At 44.6% G+C, this 17393-nt stretch overlaps 1 protein-coding gene across 1 annotated transcript in view; it reads left to right on the forward strand.

Annotated features, from left to right (window-relative positions):
* Positions 1–546: 546 nt before the first annotated feature.
* PSTPIP1 (proline-serine-threonine phosphatase interacting protein 1) overlaps positions 547–17393 on the forward strand; it is a gene marked incomplete at both ends in the record, with an annotated part of 43943 nt that continues 27096 nt past the window's right edge. The window contains 3 exons of the mRNA XM_079540697.1: positions 547–579; positions 12281–12381; positions 15908–15982. Coding sequence (XP_079396823.1) covers positions 547–579; positions 12281–12381; positions 15908–15982 — 209 coding nt within the window. The remainder of the gene's footprint in view (positions 580–12280; positions 12382–15907; positions 15983–17393) is intronic.

Below are 17393 nucleotides of genomic sequence, written 5' to 3' on the forward strand. Positions count from 1 at the left end.
TTGTTATTCTGTGTGAGACCACATCGTTACATGACGGTTTGACTCTGGTTTCCTCCCCAGCTTCTCTCTCTGTATTGTGCTGGCTTCCTTTGCGTTTTAATTGCTCTCTCCCCTTCTGTAGCTGATCAAAATCACATTGCTGAATTCTGCTTTCTTCTTTTTCTCTTTCTGCCAGCCGCTCGCATGCACACATGGCACAGACTGACATCACTTGACATCTCCGTGCTTCCTCATTTCAATATTAACTGTTTACCAGAAGAGAAACTGGTTTGGCGCTGGGTTGCTACGTTCACGCGTGCCTCTGTGTGTGAGCAAGAGCTTTTTTTCCCCTCTCTGTCCCTTCACAGCTACAGGTCATTACACCGAGCTGCCTGAAACTGCCTGATGCTATTTTTCACCAGCGTGACTTTAGAAGAGACAGCTGTGTGGATGTGCTCCCCTTTCTGCCTTGGCTGGGGCACAGGAACAACTGCAAAAGCCGGTGCTGCTGCTGCCATCTGAGAGCCAACCTGCTGAAGGACCTTTGCCCTCCCCAGGCCGATCATAATGACACAGATGCAGTTTAAAGATGCATTTTGGGTAAGTGAACGTTTCTGCCATGTTTCCTCTACTAAATACGTATGTATTTAAAACATTTTGTTAATACAGCTTGGCTCTGAATACAGTTTCAAGCCGACTTTATCCTAATTCTGTGTTTTAAATTGTTTGTTAAAAAAAAGAAAAGGAAATTTGTCTCTAAGCAAAAGCACACTGTTCAAGTGTGGGGTAGTAGGCCAGTGTTCTGTTTCAGAACACTGTTTTGTTGATTCAGTGTTCTGATTCAGTGAATCCCTTGCACAGCATCAACTAAGCCAGCCAGGTGCAAAGTGCTGCTGCTCACCCTCCTGGGGAGCCCAGGGCTGCTGCTATGTGCCATAGGGCACGCACGGAACATCCAGCGGCACGGGGCAAAGGACCAGAAGTGGTGCTTGAGAACACAGCTGCTTCTGGAGTTAAGGAGAAAACCAGAAAAAAGGACCCCAAAGACATAAAGCCAAAACATTGCCAGGTTGGGTAAAGAGCAAGTTCAATAGTTCCTCCTGTCTAGGCAAATATTTTTCCAGCACCTGGTGCTGACTTGACATGAAGGCAGATGAAATCCTCCTGCCATTCCCTTATCAAGCTAAGTAGAACTGGCCCTTCACCGCCTGTTTGCTTTCTGTGCTTTCTTTCCATCCCCTCTTCCTGCAGGGTAAACCTTCTCCTGGTCTGAAGGAGCCGGGCAGATGGCTGTGGGGCACTGCTTTCCTTCAGGCACCCCCAGCCCCAACTCCATCGGATTTAACCAGTTAAAAAAAACTGTAATGAGGAAATACAAATGTTCCTTTTGATGTTAACCCAAACTGTGCCAGGGCACACCCACACAAGGCTCTCCCTTACTCTTCTTTATGCAGTTACTAACTGCATGCTCAGATGCACAAAGTATGGCACAACCACAGCCCAGTGCAACTGCAGGAAATTCAGCTTTTGCATTTCTCGACGTCCTTCCACAAAGTGCAATCTGACTTTTAGAACCAATACATTTTGTGTATTTACTTTCTAGGATCTTGGTCTTTAGCTGGGATAAACCAGGCATGTCCCATGGGCTCAGCAGGGTGATTAAAGCCACTCAGCAATCTGGCCAGGCCAGTTCTTTGTGGCTCCTCTTCCCCAAGCTTCACTCCTGGCCTTAGTCATGAATACCATCCTGGCTTGGCTTTGAAGCTACCATCTGCTTTAAAGGAAAGCGTCTTTGTTTTTAATATTGTTTGGCTTGAACATAATACTGCCAAGCTTGTTTAATTGGACTGAACTATATCCGGATATGCTATGGTAGTTTTAGCTGTGCAATAATAAGTCTTTTAAAAAGAAAACTTACAGGATATTGCACAACGTAGCAAAAGAACACAGCTTGCCCCCAAAATCACAAGATCAGCAATTATTTTTGCATTCATAACGTTCTGCTGCGCCCGTTAAAGGAACGGAAATATATTTTCTCAGTTTGCCTCAGTGAGCAACTATCTGCTTTGTTCACTTTTGCCATCAACTGAGACAGCCCTCATGGTTAAAACCCAAGAAGTACCGTTATGTCGCAGCCGTACCTGCCTTCATCTCCAAGACCTGTCTAAAGGCATGGCTGCACTCTCCCCCTGGAATTCAACATCTCTGCTCTTACCATCAGCAAGCTTTTGGCCAGGCAGTTCCTTCAGTAGCTACAGCACTGTGAAATACTTCCACAATTCCCTGCAACAACACATCTTCCTCAACCAGAACAGAAAGAACACCATTCATTCTGCTGCAAAGTCCCTCCATCTTCCTAGGCTGTGCTGTGTTTCAGGAACATGCAAACTCTTCCTCATTGCTCATCTCATTTTTATCCTCGCTTTTAATCCTCATTTTTAATCCTAAAAGTTTCCTATTTCTGCTATTTTTTTTTATTGTCTGTGTAACCACAGCCTGGGCTAAAACCACTCTGCTTTTATTACTCTTTTTGTTTTGGTATCTTCCACACACGCTGGGTTAATGGTTTAAAAGAAAGTTGCTTAAAACCCCCTCTGAGATGCACTTCTTTGTAATAGTTTCCTATCCTCAGACAATACTTTTTGGAAAACATTAATAAGAAGAAAAGACAAATCAGTTTTGATAGTAGGCAATTGCTCAAGGCATTAATATTCTCACCGTCCCATTGTACGGATGCAAGCGATGTTACCTATGTAATCACATTAGGTGGGCAGGTAAATTCCCTGCTAATGGCCTCTGCTTCCACCTGAATTTCACATTAACAGGATTATATCAATAGGAGGGATCTGAGCAATATTCAATTTTTGTTACAAAAACCCATTTACCCGAAGGGAAAGTCTTTCCCTTTTCTTTCTTGATCTCCTTCTACGTCCTTGTACTCGTTTGATGTTCCACCAGAATTCCCATTGTGGCCTTTTCCTTCAATTTATATTTTCTCTGCCACGCTGCTCTGCAGCAGCCTGGTGAGACGTGGCCATTCCTGGCCAAGAGGAACGGGCACTCAGCAGCATCATTCTGGCTGCAGAATTCTCTATCTACAAAACACTGTGATCAGACGCTGCAGCACTGGGAGCCATGTAGGTGCTTAAGACAAGCCTGACATAGACAAAGATCTTTGAAAATCTTTCTTGTTTGGCTTTAGATTATTGTCTACGCTGGGTTTAAAGCAAAAATCTACCTCATACGTGAGGCTCTCAGCTGCTGCCACAGATTTCTCACGTAACACTATATGCCCAAACAGAAGTAATCACTTTCATAAATAATTTTACGTCTTGTGAGCACTTACCCTATGAAATGACTATAAAAGATACATTATGTGTCACAGCAGGACTATTTTCTGGACTTACTCGACAATATACCCAAGAAATCCTAATCACTGTTTTGCCCTAGGATGCCTTTTTTAGACCAGGTGCCACCTTTCCTGCAGAGGCTGTTACACCTTGTGGAGCTGCTTTCTGAAATGGGTTTGGACAGACACCAAACCTTCTGTGCTGGCATCTCAGCTCCACAGGTGGCCCCCCCCAGCTTCCATTTGGATGGGAGTGGATTGTACTGGTTGTAGCTGTCTTTACAGACACGAGGCAAACCAAAATAATCTCACCGCACACTGTAGAGCTGGCAAGCTCCACTGTCAGTATGTCCTGCAACTCTGCACTACAGAAAGTGTGACTAGAGGCAGACTTATGGTCACATCCCTGTGCTGACAGCAGCCCTGCTTACAGCCAGCACATGCCCATGTTGGTGGATGTGAGCAGAAATAGGGAACAAAATGAGAACCAGCTTGGAGAAGTCAGACTGACTGGCCAGCTGAATGCCTGTGTTTGTTGTGAAGTCAACTTCATCTCCATGGAAGATGCTGCCCTATTCCCCTTCTGTGTGTTATTTCTCCCTGTATTCTTCCATAGTTTCCACTGTGGCCAAAATGCTTTACTCACTAAGGCAACAAGAAGCACCCTGGGGAGGGGGGTTGCAGTCTCAGAACAGTCACTGAAACCACAAGAAATCACAAGAATACTTGCTTACTCGCGGCTGTGGAAATACTGATGTTCCAGGAAACACTTCTAAGCAGAGCACAACAATTAAAATGAAACTCAAATGAACTGGTACTGATAGTGAGGCAAACACATTAACAGCTTCTTCCACCTCCCATATTCCTGGTACACTGCCTACGGGCCATGCGAGGAACCAATGACAGCACATTCAGGGCGGTTCATTTCCTTGGTGATGAGCTGGAAATGAAGGACTGCAGTATTACTTCTGCAGCTTTTGGTTGTGTGCTCTGTCAGTTATGGCCTGAACATGGTATACCAGGCTTGAGCATCTTTCTGCAAGGGCAAAGGGTAGCTGGGCAAGAGCTAAGTGCAGCACGAAGGCCTTGGAAGACTTTCTAGAGCAGGTAGATGAACGGGTTGGTGGAAAGCTCATTTTAGATCAAGTAAGTTCAGTAATTTCTAATTAAAAACAATTAGGTCTTTAGTGGTTACACTTTATTATTTTTTTCTGATGATCGTGCTGCAACTGAGGGTTGGGTGGTTCAAAATGGCCGATGGATGAAGTCACAATGATAATTTTGTTTGTATTTTTACAAAGGTATGTCCACTTTGATTTGATCTCTCCCGCTCTGCAAAAGTGGTTTGGTTTGGACACAGGGCAATGGGGGATTCTTATTTATGCTGACTTTAATTGTGGCATTGCTGTGTGTTTTAGATACAGAAAAGGTGATTCAAACTCTTTTCACTCTCATATACGTAGATACGTCTGATGAACACAGCATAGATCTAAAAGTATTTGTCACACATGTCTTGAAACAGAGGCTGCAAATTGGAGCAGCGCTTCAAGCAGAGATCAAAGCAGCAGCCCTCAGGTTTGCTGAAGTAGGCTGAGGAGGTGAACAGCATGTCCAAATCCTCCTCTCTGCCAGGACTGGGCGGTTCATTACCCATCCCATCCCTCCCTCGAGACATGCACTGCCTGCTATGTATTGAGCAGTGGCATCAGTCTCCAAAATTTACACTCCCTGACCAGGGACAGTGATCCTGTCTTCCTCTGCGGGCACAATGGAAGACTGAATTTCAATCCACTTCTGATTATTGCATATTTGTATGGAAGGAAAATTAGGCTGCTTCATAAAGAGATCATTTTTTGATATTCGTCAGCTCCTCTGAGCTCAAAAAGAGCTCTACATTTTGCTTTCATGCCATGCTCCAGCAAGGTAGATTCTGGATGGCAGATGGCAAATTAAGCACTTGTTTAATCTCCTGTTTAATCTACGTTTTGTAACAAAACATTTCTCAGCAACCACACTTCCGTAACTTACAAAGTTCCCCATGTTGTTCAGTAGGAATGTGGGGGTTTGAGGCTGGGATGAGGTGACAGCTCAGGTCATGGCTCTGTGCTGAGGGCATCAAGGACAAGAAAAGAGAAAAAAAAGATACTGAAAATGTGCATCCAGATTCCAACAGCATCTCAGTTCCCTAAAGAATTGCTCCTTTACTATAAATGGAGTTCAGTACCTCTTCAACGGGGTGAGGAAATGTCCCTGTACAAGGCTGAGGAATTGAAAAATTCCCTGGCTCTTTTGGTGCAACTACATTTTTGCTTGAGATGGAAACCAGCAGGTATTTGCTGTAAGTCTTCAGCATTAGGTGGAAGCCAAGCAGCAAGGGGTTCTGTTCAGGCAGGTTAGTTTCTGTTTCACAGAATCATAGAATGGCCTGGGTTGCAAAGGACCACAATGATCACCTACTTCCAACCTCCTGCTGTGTGCAGGGTCACCAACCAGCAGCCCAGGCTGCCCAGAGCCACATCCAGCCTGGCCTTGAATGCCTGCAGGGATGGGGCATCCACAGCCTCCTTGGGCAACCTGTTTCAGTGCCTCACCACCCTCTGGCTGAAAAACTTCCTCTAAAGTTGATTAGGGAGTTTCTGTAAGCCCAGAGTTGGTTTGCTTCTGTCATATCTTGAAAGTCCCCAAGTCTTTGTGAGAATGTGCGACATCATATTGAGTAGCAGGATAGGTTGAAAATGACTACTTAAGTGGTAAAGATCTCTCGTAAATGGAAATGACAATATGTGGACATTGCAGTGGCGCCCAGTCGGAAATTAATTTGTACAGCAACACTCTAGGTAGATTTCCTGAAGCTTTGCCCCACTTTGTGCTGTGAAAACCCCCCAGCAAAATGTCCAGCTCCTCTTATCAGGGTTGCTGAGAGCATTGGTGCAACAGCATATTGTCCTTAATACCTTTTCCAAGACTACCAGAAAACAAATCAAGGTTTTCTAAGACAAGGAAGAGAAGGAATTTTTAAATTAAGTTCCAAACTAAGCAGGCCTGGAGCCAGGGGCAGTGTGTGAGCTCCTGAACAGCTGCTGCTGTGCCTGAGCAAGGCAGGATTGTTCCACAGCACCCTCTCCTACACGGTGTTTGCAGAAGGAAAGGAGCTCTCTTCATAAAAGAGACCTGGAAGCAGAACTAAAGCGGAACAGAAACAAAAATAAACTCTGATCACTATTTTGTATAAAACAGAAGTGCTCTCTACTTTAATGTTCTATTTCGCCGTATTTTACTTCCGGTTTCTCTTGTGTACCAATTATTAGTTAGGATACTGAACCAATGTCTGATTTCAGTGTTGAAATGCTTATCTGCCTGGCTGCAGAGGGCAGCTTGGCCAGCAGGGCTGTGCCTCCAAACCTGCGTGTGACAGCAACGTGCAATGCCTGCTGCAGGCCTCCCTGTTGGCTCCCATGTCAGCCAATCTCTAAAGTCACCACGTGAAAAGAAGAGGAAAGGAAGGTCACTATGTCTAGCCTGTGTCACATAGAATGGAATCATAGAATGGCCAGGGTTGAAAAGGACCTCAAAGATCCTCTAGTTTCAAAGTCCTGCCACATGCAGGGTCTCCAACCATCAGACCAAGCCACATTCAGCTCTGCTTCCAAACCAGGGAGGGATTTTGTTATCTCCTGTCCCATTTCTCACTTCAGCTACATGATTTCTTCCCCAGGAAACTTTGTGCACTCTCAGAACATTATTAAAGAGTTAAGGAGGAAAGCTAAAACGGAGGTAACAGCACAAGCAGAGTCCTCTTACTGGACAGGAAGCCTTCTCAGTGTGCACCATTACTCTGCCAGCCAGCTCACCTGCAAAAAGTCAGGAAAGGCTTTTGTGCAGCAATGGCTTTGTGGGCATGCAAATAATGGTACAGCATGACTGCAAGAGCACCTTACCCAGGACGTGAGTGAGGAGGGCGAGGGCACAGGAAGCTGAGGAGCGAATTCCTCTTGTTGCAGAACAACCATTTCCTTCTCTGCAAAAATCTACAGTGTCATAGGGAGCAAAACACAACAGAGAAGCAACCAGTTGCTCAATGCCACCACTTGTGCAATGCTGCTGCAGAGCTTGTGAAATATCAATTTCAATTTATTGTTTTACACTGTAGCTCCTGCAGAATTGAAATTTGATGAGAATCTCTGCCTTCATTTTAAGTTCTCCAGCCTACCTCGCTAGACAGAGAAGTGTGAGATAGCAATCTAGCAACCTGGTATATTGGAATGCTACAAAAGCAATGTTTTTTTTCTTCTCTGATTTTTGAAGACATCATTCAAGATACGCATCTATGCTGTCTGGCCCAGGAAAATACTGCATTGCAGACTTAGGTAACAAAGACAGTAGTGTAATTGCAAACTAAGCCTCATTTAAAAGATACCCATGTCAACTCCTGAAATGATAACAAAAGGTCCCAAGAGAGCACTCTATAACCCTCAAACTCATGGTTCTATAGTGCAAAGGGTAATTTTACAAGAAACGAAAGGTAGACTGCTAACCTCAGCCTGCCTGCTCTCCCTTATTTTGCAAAACCTCAGTGACATAATCCACATCACCTCCTGCATAACAGCGGGTGGACAAATAAGGTTGCACGATTTAGCTAGTGTTTTGCATGAAGGCATGGACAATTTTGCTTCAGTCCAGTAACTTCTACCAGCTATTCACAAGCTCATGCTTTAGTTACCAGTAAAACTGTTTGTCTTTCCTACTTGATATTATTGCAATAGCACTCTCATGACTTTCATCAGAGAGCCTTGCAGACACCTTCTGAGCACCGGGCTCAGAAGAGAGGCACTGCAAAGCCAGTGCTCAGCTAATTAGAGCCTTAAGACTTGGCACAAAGTGATTCACCTTTAGCCAGCAGGAGGGAAGGACAAGCATGCTGCTGCTCAGCCATCTTCGCCCTGGGCAGGGCGTTGACACCATCAGGCCTCCCACTTGTAGCCTTCACTACCAAAGTTCCCAGAGCCCTAATGGCTGCAGAAATAGCTCAGAGCCAGCCACTCTCTGCCACAATTAACTCCTAATGGTTACTTGCATGATTGCCTATGGGAAAACTTCTGCAGAAAACTGCAGTCCCAATGCACGCAGTTGTTTTGGTAACACCATTAACATGAAGGAGCAGCGTCTTTATGCCACAGGAAAAATAAGAAGAAGGTATATCCTAGTGCACTTGCTGGCAGCTTAAGCTTGCAGCCTTTCCTGCCTCCTCTCAAGTATGCTAGGAAAAGCTATTCTGGGTAAACAGCAGTATAAAGTTGGTGCTTTCAGCCGTGTTGCTCTATTTCTGAGGGAAAAGCATCACCTCTACTACTGGCAGGAGGCAACTTCTGTGAATAGGCACAGCAACAAAATGCTACCTCTGCTTTAGCTGTGATTCTCCTGATGAGAAGCAAAACCCCCGGGCTCCAGGGCAGAGACCCAAGTACACATGAAGGATTAATAGAAAAATCTCAGAGCAGTATAAATCTGCCTGCGACACTGATAGCCCTTTGTCAAATGCTCTTCTTACTTGTTATTATAGGTCTGTTGAACAGCATGGATTAACTAATCCTTTTTATTAAAGTGACAATGAATAAATCCTCTTTCACAGTTGCACGTGCTTTGCTTGAGTAAATTACTTACTTGGCAATGTTAACAAATTACTGGTGGCAATTTGAATTGCTCTCTTCTAAGTAACAGAACAATTGACGTTTTCATAGCATCACAGAATGGCCTGGGTTGAAAAGGACCACTCATGCTCATCCAGTTCCAACCCCCTGCTGTGTGCAGGTCACCAACCAGCAGCCCAGGCTGCCCAGAGCCACATCCAGCCTGGCCTTGAATGCCTGCAGGGATGGGGCATCCACAGCCTCCTTGGGCAACCTGTTTCAGTTCACTCTCTGAGTGAAACTCTTACTTTTACAGCTTTAATGAATGTATTCTTTATCTAATAAGGAATATCCTTATCTAACCATATCCTTACCTAAAAAGGAATATCTAATTTATATTAAAACCCACCCAAATGTCCTCTGACTATTCATCATTTCTTACAACCATCACACAGTCCCAGCTGAGAGGTGCCCAAGCACCAGCTGAGCAGTGCAACTTCAACTGCCACTACAAAAATCAATTGACACAAACGCTAATTATAACACAAAACAGTAAAAGGAAAATAGAATAAGGACCAATCAGCTCATCAAGGCTCAAGAGTTGTTCTAACATGATACAGTCTTGCTGTCTTGACAAAGAAAACGTGAGGTCAGTTGTATTGCTAGGAGATCCTTAAACAAACAGAGAAAAAAGACAAAGCAGGACTTTGAACAGACACAGAAGGAGAACAAGGAGTGCGAAGAGGGTGAAGAAGAGGCTGGTGGCTGCGCTGAAATGGGAACGGCAGAGCTGGAGGAAGGGTTCTGAGAGCTGGTGTCAGGATTGATTTCATGCAATCTATTTGCTGCAGATACCAGCATCAAACATTAAGGATGGGCTGGGAGCAGCTATTGTTGTAGAATGAAATGCTGTGCTGGAGGTATCTGATAGCATTTGAGCCTGGGGTAAGAGAAAGCAGATACGTTTTCAACATATTCAAATCATACTTGCAGGCAGCAAGCAGGAAGCAGAGCTGTCAGGTAAGGTACTGGCTGCTTTGTGCTTCATGCACATGCATGCGGATGTGCAGAACAAACCCTGAGCACATTGCTCCTGTGTCCTGCCTGGCAGGAACCCTGTGATCTGGGAACGTGCAAGTTTTCCTTGCACGAACCTTTTCTCCTATTGCAGATTTTGTGTTAACACATACAGAAAGATCTCTCTTTTAAAGGGCTAAAACATTCCTGTATTTATAATGGGCAAAGTCTGTCTTTTGCATTTCTGAGGTCTTTGAAGTAATGAGACTGGAAGGCAAAATGATGGAAGACAGAATCGGTCCTAAGCAGTAGTGAGCAGCACAAAATTGTCCCTTTAATACCAGAACAAACCCAGCAGCTTGTGTCCTGGAGGCAGGCCCACGTGCAGAGCTCCAACAAGAAAGCATGGCTGTGCCAGACACAGCAGCACAGCTCTGAAAAGACCTATTAATGCAGAAGTGAGGTTCTCTGCTTAGACATGTTGCAAAATTCATTCACTCGGTCACCAAGGCAGAGCAGACCCTGGTGCAGTTTTTAAAACGGCATGACTTCTTCCCCTTGCATTTTTTTGGTTGGAACGAGGTGTCCAAATGGCTGAATCAAGTCCATTAGTAGTTTTCTCAGGTCCTTCGAATGACTAGCAGACACCCTGCTGCATCTGTGGGTGACTGGGGGAGGAAGAGAGACTCAGCTTGGGCCTAATAATGAATAGGCATTGCATTCTCCAGTTAGGGAATTTGTTGGTGGCTCACTGATATGCAGCATTTGCTAGTCTTTCTTTATACCATCTGCACCAGTTTAAAAGAAGTAGGCAGTGGATTTTAGCATTTGTTGTACAGAGATATGTTGTGCAGAAACAGCAAAGTAACATGATAGAGCACTTTTCACTTTCTGTTGGTTGCTTGTAGCAGTATGCCTGCCTGCTGGGGTGACACAGACCCGTATAATAACCCACGGGCAGCATTTCTGTGACAGGGGAGCTGTGCACACAGCCACGGGATATAGCTTATTGCATCTGGAAATATGCAATCAAAATTTTTGTGCTGCGAGCTTGTTGTGGCACATCTGAGTGGTTTCTGCCAGGCAGAGTGAGTGATTAATGAAAGGTTTTACAGCAGCAACACCATCTGCCCTTGAGAAGTTCTCAAAAAATAAAAATAAAATTGCCTGGGTATTAGCAATAACCTTTCTGCTTTCCTCCTTTCGTGTATTTCATAGCAAGATTGCTTCTCAGGGCCCATGTCTGTAACTAGCGCTTTGAAACAGGAGGGAAACGGATGTTTTGGTTTTGAGATCCTGTTTCATAAAGGGTAATTATATGTGTCAGATGAGCATGTGTAATCCCATCATCAGTTGAGTACTGTTACAACAGTGATAAGAGTGGGTCCGCTGCACACTCTCCATCACCTGTTATCTACATTATTGTTCTGCCTGGCTCTGTAGAGCAGACCCTTTGCTGGTAGAGCCACGTGAACCATCATCCTACTTTCTTTCCTTTCTCCCCACTGCACATGCCAAGGTTGTCACCCCGCCACCTGCATCTAGACAGCACGTCACTCCTACTGAGAGCCCTGTGGTGGTGCTGGTTTACCCTGCGAGCAGCTCAGCACTGTGTGGCCACTCATCCACCCTCCACTCCCTGGGGGATAGGGAAGAGAATGGAAAAAGCCTGAAGTAGAACTCGTGTGTTGAGATAATAACTATTTAATAAGACACAAAAGGAAGAGGAAAAAAGGATAATAGTGATGATAATAGTACACACAAAATGATAATAATACACACAGAACCAGTGATGCACAAGCAGTTGCTCACCACTCACTGACTGATGTCCAGCCAGTCAACTGCTTGCCAGCTCAGCAACAGCTCAAACACTGCCATGTCATCAGCATTGTTTTTCTCTCAAAGCCATACCATAGCAACCCATCAGACACTGTGAAGGGAAAGAAGCAACACCTCTGTACCAGCAAAGGAGGCACAGCGGTGAGGTGACTGACGCAGAGGAAGAGGAGCCACTGCACAAAAATCCCACACCCAATGCTCAGCACGACTTCCTCCAAATGACAGCTTTTTGGCACAGCGAAATGTGGGACTCACTTCACTTCTTCATTATTATAAAATGATCTGGATTTAAACAAAGATTTTACAGTGCCCTTAGCTCTGCTCTGGCTGCTGCTGCCCAGGGCAAACCTAAAGGTACACTTGGATTTTCCAGGAATAGGACTTGTTTCAGATGACTGACAGTAAGTGTCTCCTAGACCTGTAAGCTTTGTGCACAAACTATCTAATCTCTTCATCTTTCTGTCCTCAGTGCAAGGAGTTCACCTTACACACTGGCTTCGAGGTGCTTGTACAGCGACTGCTGGATGGGAGGAGGATGTGCAAAGACGTGGAGGATTTGCTTAAGCAAAGGTGAGAAAGTCTGGGTGCAAAAAGTTTGAACAGACACAGTTTTGTCTCTCACTGTGCATCCTGAAAGACATAGCAAGGCTGTTGCTGAATTCAATAATGGTAGTGGTTCATCTAGAAAAGCCCAACTGAGGTGAATCCTAAAGTGGTCACAACTGTTGAGCGACCAAAAGTGGTCAAATGAACCACTGAGGTGGTGATCCATTCCTGGGCCTGTACTCCTCAGGGCTGTTTAGACAGCTCCAAGTATAAAGATCTGAAAATGAAACAAAATAAATGAGAATTTTACGCCAGTTATATCTTATGAGGGAAGAGACAAGGTGAATGATGGAGATGGGCTGGGAGAGGGATTATAAAGTCATCTGGCCACAAAATGGCTTGTGTTGGAAGGGACCTCAAGGACCATCAAGCTCCAAACCCCCTGCTGCAGGCAGACCTGCATATATTAACATAGCTTTTCTCCCACGGATAATTTTCCAGCATTTTGACATGATTTGTGAAGGTAGATAATCCAAAGAAACCTCAAAAGTTTAAGCAGAGAAGAGAGGGGTGATAGGATCAAAAATCCAGAGCTTCATTAAGGCTCAGGTAGTTACTGGACCGTAATACTGTAGTAGAACACAAATCCACAGCAAGAAGCACTACCAAGTTTCCACATTCAACAGGAAACTAATGACTTGTACATTTTTCTTTCTCTTTAAGTGTGCTGTGGCCGCATGCTGTGTTTCAGCTTCCTGTAACTATAAAAAAGGGCCATTTTTCAAGTACAGATAAAGCTCTGCAAGATGCTACCAAAAGTCCTTCCCAGCTCCTCAGAACATCCTGCATCATTTGCCCACCTCACCAGAATTTGAGTACCAGTAGTGTGCTTTATCACCATCCTTACACACTCCTCGGAGCCCCTCAGCAACAGCTGTGCACAGCTAACACTTCTCTGGGTGAGAAAATAAATATTACACAGCTGCTCCAACTTCGCCACTCATTTTTGTAATTCTGACTTAGAAAAAAGATTTAGATTTGGTTCTGTTTTGAGGTGGCTGAGTTTTAATAGTAGCGATGTGCAGTGTGAGGCACAGAACTCATGTATGACCTGCTAGGAAGCCCCCACACTATGAATTATATATTCAGCAGGTGATCCTGCCTCTGTATGAATATCGCTCTGCCTTCCCCAGCCACAGCCTCCCTTTTCCTCCCACGCTGCCCCATCCAGTTTTCTGGTTTTAGGTTGCTTTTCTAAAGGCTACTTTTCAAGCAGTGGAACTTTCACGGGGATGTGAGCTGTCAAACTGAAAATTCATTATTTCCAAGTGTGAAGAGTCTCCCATCAAAATCCAAAGCTATTTGAATTGCTTTTCTTGATCACCAGTGGAAGCATATTTTATTGCCACATGTCACAGAGTCCTGAAGTCACATCAGCCTGCCGGTAGCTTCACTTTATCTGCTTAAAATAGCTCCTTTGTGACTCATAACTTACAGAAATCAGAATTGCATTGCAGGCTTCAGGCAGCTCTGCACTGCAGCACACATCTGATGCCACGCTTGCCTATGGTTCAAAACATATTAGAGGTTTCGCTGCGAGTTGCAGGACGAGGTTCTTCCTGCTTTGTGGTAGAGGCAACAAAAGACTTTCCGCAGAGGAGAAAAAATACATTTAGAGTCATTTTGCAGATCTGAACGCTGCAAGAACAAGTGTTTTCATGAGCATTTGTACACTCCAAACCACTGCAGTGAGTGTACACAGGCCCTCTATGTGTCTCTTGGGTTTGGTGCCAGAATTTCAACAAGGGCCCTGCAGCAGCTGCCCTGAGTGCTGGCACCTCTGCCCCGGCTGTACGGACACTCCAGCTTCCCACCCTGATCAGTTACCTTTGTTCACAAATAGCCCTGCCTGATCCAGCGAGAGCTGAGGAGCTTGGGCACTGACAAAGAGGTCACATTTCATAACAAAGCCCTAGATTTAAAACAAAACACGTTCCATCTGTTGGTTGCTGCAGGGAAACCCAAAAGCTGCATGCAAGAGCATCAGAAAGTGGGAAAGATGGCACCAAGTAGTGAAAAGACGTCAGCAACCTGTCAGACCTGTCTGACTAAGCTAGCACAGTCTGGGGTGAGATCTGAGAAAGATTTGACACAATGGTTTTGCAAAAGCTGGGACTGGCTTACGAGCTGACCATTCTCGTTTGCCTCAATATGCTGCATATAAAGCTGCAAACCTGCATGTGAGATTTCACCAGAAGCACCAGCCCACATGTCCAGCTAGCTGCAAGCTAGGTGTCACACACGGACCGACATGCAAAGGTGCAGTCAGATGTTCTCAAACAGAGATGCACCCAAACAGCTTCCCTGTGGCAGTACCAGAAGTCTCACCCCAAGCAAACTGCTTGAGCTCAGTGTGTAGCAATTATCAAGCTCAGGGGCTGAGCAGGAAGGCAGGTCAGAGAACAAAGCAGTGGGGCTGCACAACTTTCACTTGTGATGCCTGCATCACAATTCCTTTTTTTGCACAAATAACATAATAAATAAAATATTGTTAAATTATTATTATTATTATTAAATAAATAAAATATTATTAAAACAAATAACAAATAACTCCAAGGTGCTTAGTCTCAGGCTCAAAGGAACTCAGGCCTATGGAACGCTTCAAAATCACTCCTGAAAACTGGACTTACCTTAAGCAAAATGTAAAATAATAATCATCCTAACCACGCTGTTATCTGTGTTGACCATTCGACAGTATTCAGCAGCTACAAAAAGGCAAAAAGGCTGAAAACCCAGTTCTGCCTTGGCCTTACACACAGGTTTTAAAACATTTTATGAGAAAAAAAAAAAATCTTTTTTCAAAGAGATGAGAAACTTCTTCTGGAGCTGGGGGGGAGGAAAGCAGTCAAGAAATCATTCTATTCCTTTATTAACCATAGAAACAGAACCACTTTCCTGATTCATGAGTTACAGTTCCCCATTAGGTGAGGCATTGCATCACATTGTCCCACCCCCATCCCAAACTGAAGGGCCTCACCTTATAACCAGCACAGCTACTTCCCCCTCTGCCTCCACTGCAGCTACTCAAGAAGGCATCTTATGTACCCAGTGCTTTCCTACTACTCCCACTTCCCACTCACTCACAACCTCTTTTTGAAGAGATCCTTTGGCACCCACTCTTCCTTCCCTCCCAGCCTTCACTTTGGCCACCAAGTCAGCCAGCACATTTTAGCTTTCTTCTGCAAAAGAGGTTCCTGAGCATCTTCATTACATTTCTCTTTATGCATCATCTTCTGGCTGAATCCATAGTCTGATCAAAGCCATGAAGATGAGCATTTGTTTTCTCTCATTTCTTCCAGAAATAGCTCACCCGAAATATTTTAGAGGTAACTGCTAGCACTGGAATAGAAGAGATGGAGAAAATGAAGATAGAGGAAATAAGGAAATGCTATTTCTCATATTTCCTACCTCAGATGCAATTACAAGAAGAGCTTTGTAAACATGATGCTGCTACCACTAGGAGAAATTGAGAAAGTTTTTCTTTTAACAGAGCTCAAGCAGAAGAGAGGTACGGGAAGGAGCTGGTTCAAATTGCCCGAAAAGCAGGAGGACAAACAGAAATCAAGTAAGGAATTCTGCTATTTTTGGTACTAACACATTTGTGTTGGAAGCAGTATCAAATATCAAACAGCTGCATTCTGCCTATGGACAGGGTCATGAGCTGCTCACGTCAGTGAGTTGCCCAGTGCTTCACAGAAAAAATGGGGGACCAGCACGGTTCTTAGAGCAGGACTTGGAATACCTCAATTGGGAATTGCCAATAGGTCTTTGCTGGAAAAACAAAATTCATTTCAGCTTCCAAAAGCAAGCAAAATAGCAGGGAAAAAGGAAAAGGAAGCTGTTGGCAAAGGCTTAGGATGGTGGGCTGGCAGGTCTGGGATGCCTAGCAAACCTTGACAGGCTGCAGCAGAACTAACTGTCTCCAGCACTACTAGCTTAGATGACATTTAAATTGTGTTGGGAGGGAAAGATTTATGTTGGCACAGAATTTGACTTAATAAACACTGCTGATAAACTGCTGCTATTACTGATGGTAGCAGCAATAATGAGACGTATTTGTCATTAATGTAACAAGTAGTAATACAGTAAGAAGGTGGAAAAGGATGAATATTTGGGGTCACAGAAGACAGGCCTGAAAGAGACCTCAATCTAAACAAAACAACTTTATTGATCCCTCATCTGCCCTGTATCTCATTTCTTAATTGCCATCTCCTTTTTACACCTGTTTATTACTCTCTGTTGGTGTAAGCATGGTTTCCTGCTCATATCTTATTGGAAAACTTGACCTCAAGCCTTTTCACCATCAGGACGTGCAAGCTGTAGGCAATCCCCTGTAGCACTTATTATCAATGTGGTGGCACATCTAGAGAGGCAGGGAAGCTGTCACATTAATCCAAAGGCCTGGTAATGCTGAGTGCTGAGGCTCAAATCCAGAGCGCAGGCAAGTCTCTCACTGCTTTATCTCTGCCTTGCTTTGAACTGTGCTTTACACAGATCACAGAATCACAGAATCACCCGGGTTGGAAGGGACCTCAAGGATCATGTAGTTCCAACCCCCCTGCCTAGCAGGGCCACCAAACATACACATTTAGATCAGGTTGCCCAGGACCCCGTCCAACCTGGCCTTGAACACATCCAAGGACGGGGCATCCACAACCTCCCTGGGCAGCCCGTTCCAGGGCCTAACCACTCTCCTTGTAAAGAACTTCCCCCTAACATCCAACCTAAATCTTCCCTCCTTCAACTTGGATCCATAGGATCTTGGATCTTTAGGGTACAAGAACCCTACCAAAGGCTGCTGGGGAAAACGTGCAGCTTCCTGCTAATTTGCTTCCTGCAAATGCTCACATTAGCAATCCAGAATTACCAAAAGGCTCCACCTGGATTTATTTACTGGCTGTTCAGGGCAGGTAAAGGAAACACGTTCAGACACAGAGCTTTGGCTTCTCTTCTGTGACTTTGTGGATAATTCACAG

Source organism: Tetrao urogallus (genome assembly GCF_951394365.1).
Source record: "Tetrao urogallus genome assembly, chromosome: 11".
Classification (NCBI taxonomy): domain Eukaryota; kingdom Metazoa; phylum Chordata; class Aves; order Galliformes; family Phasianidae; genus Tetrao; species Tetrao urogallus.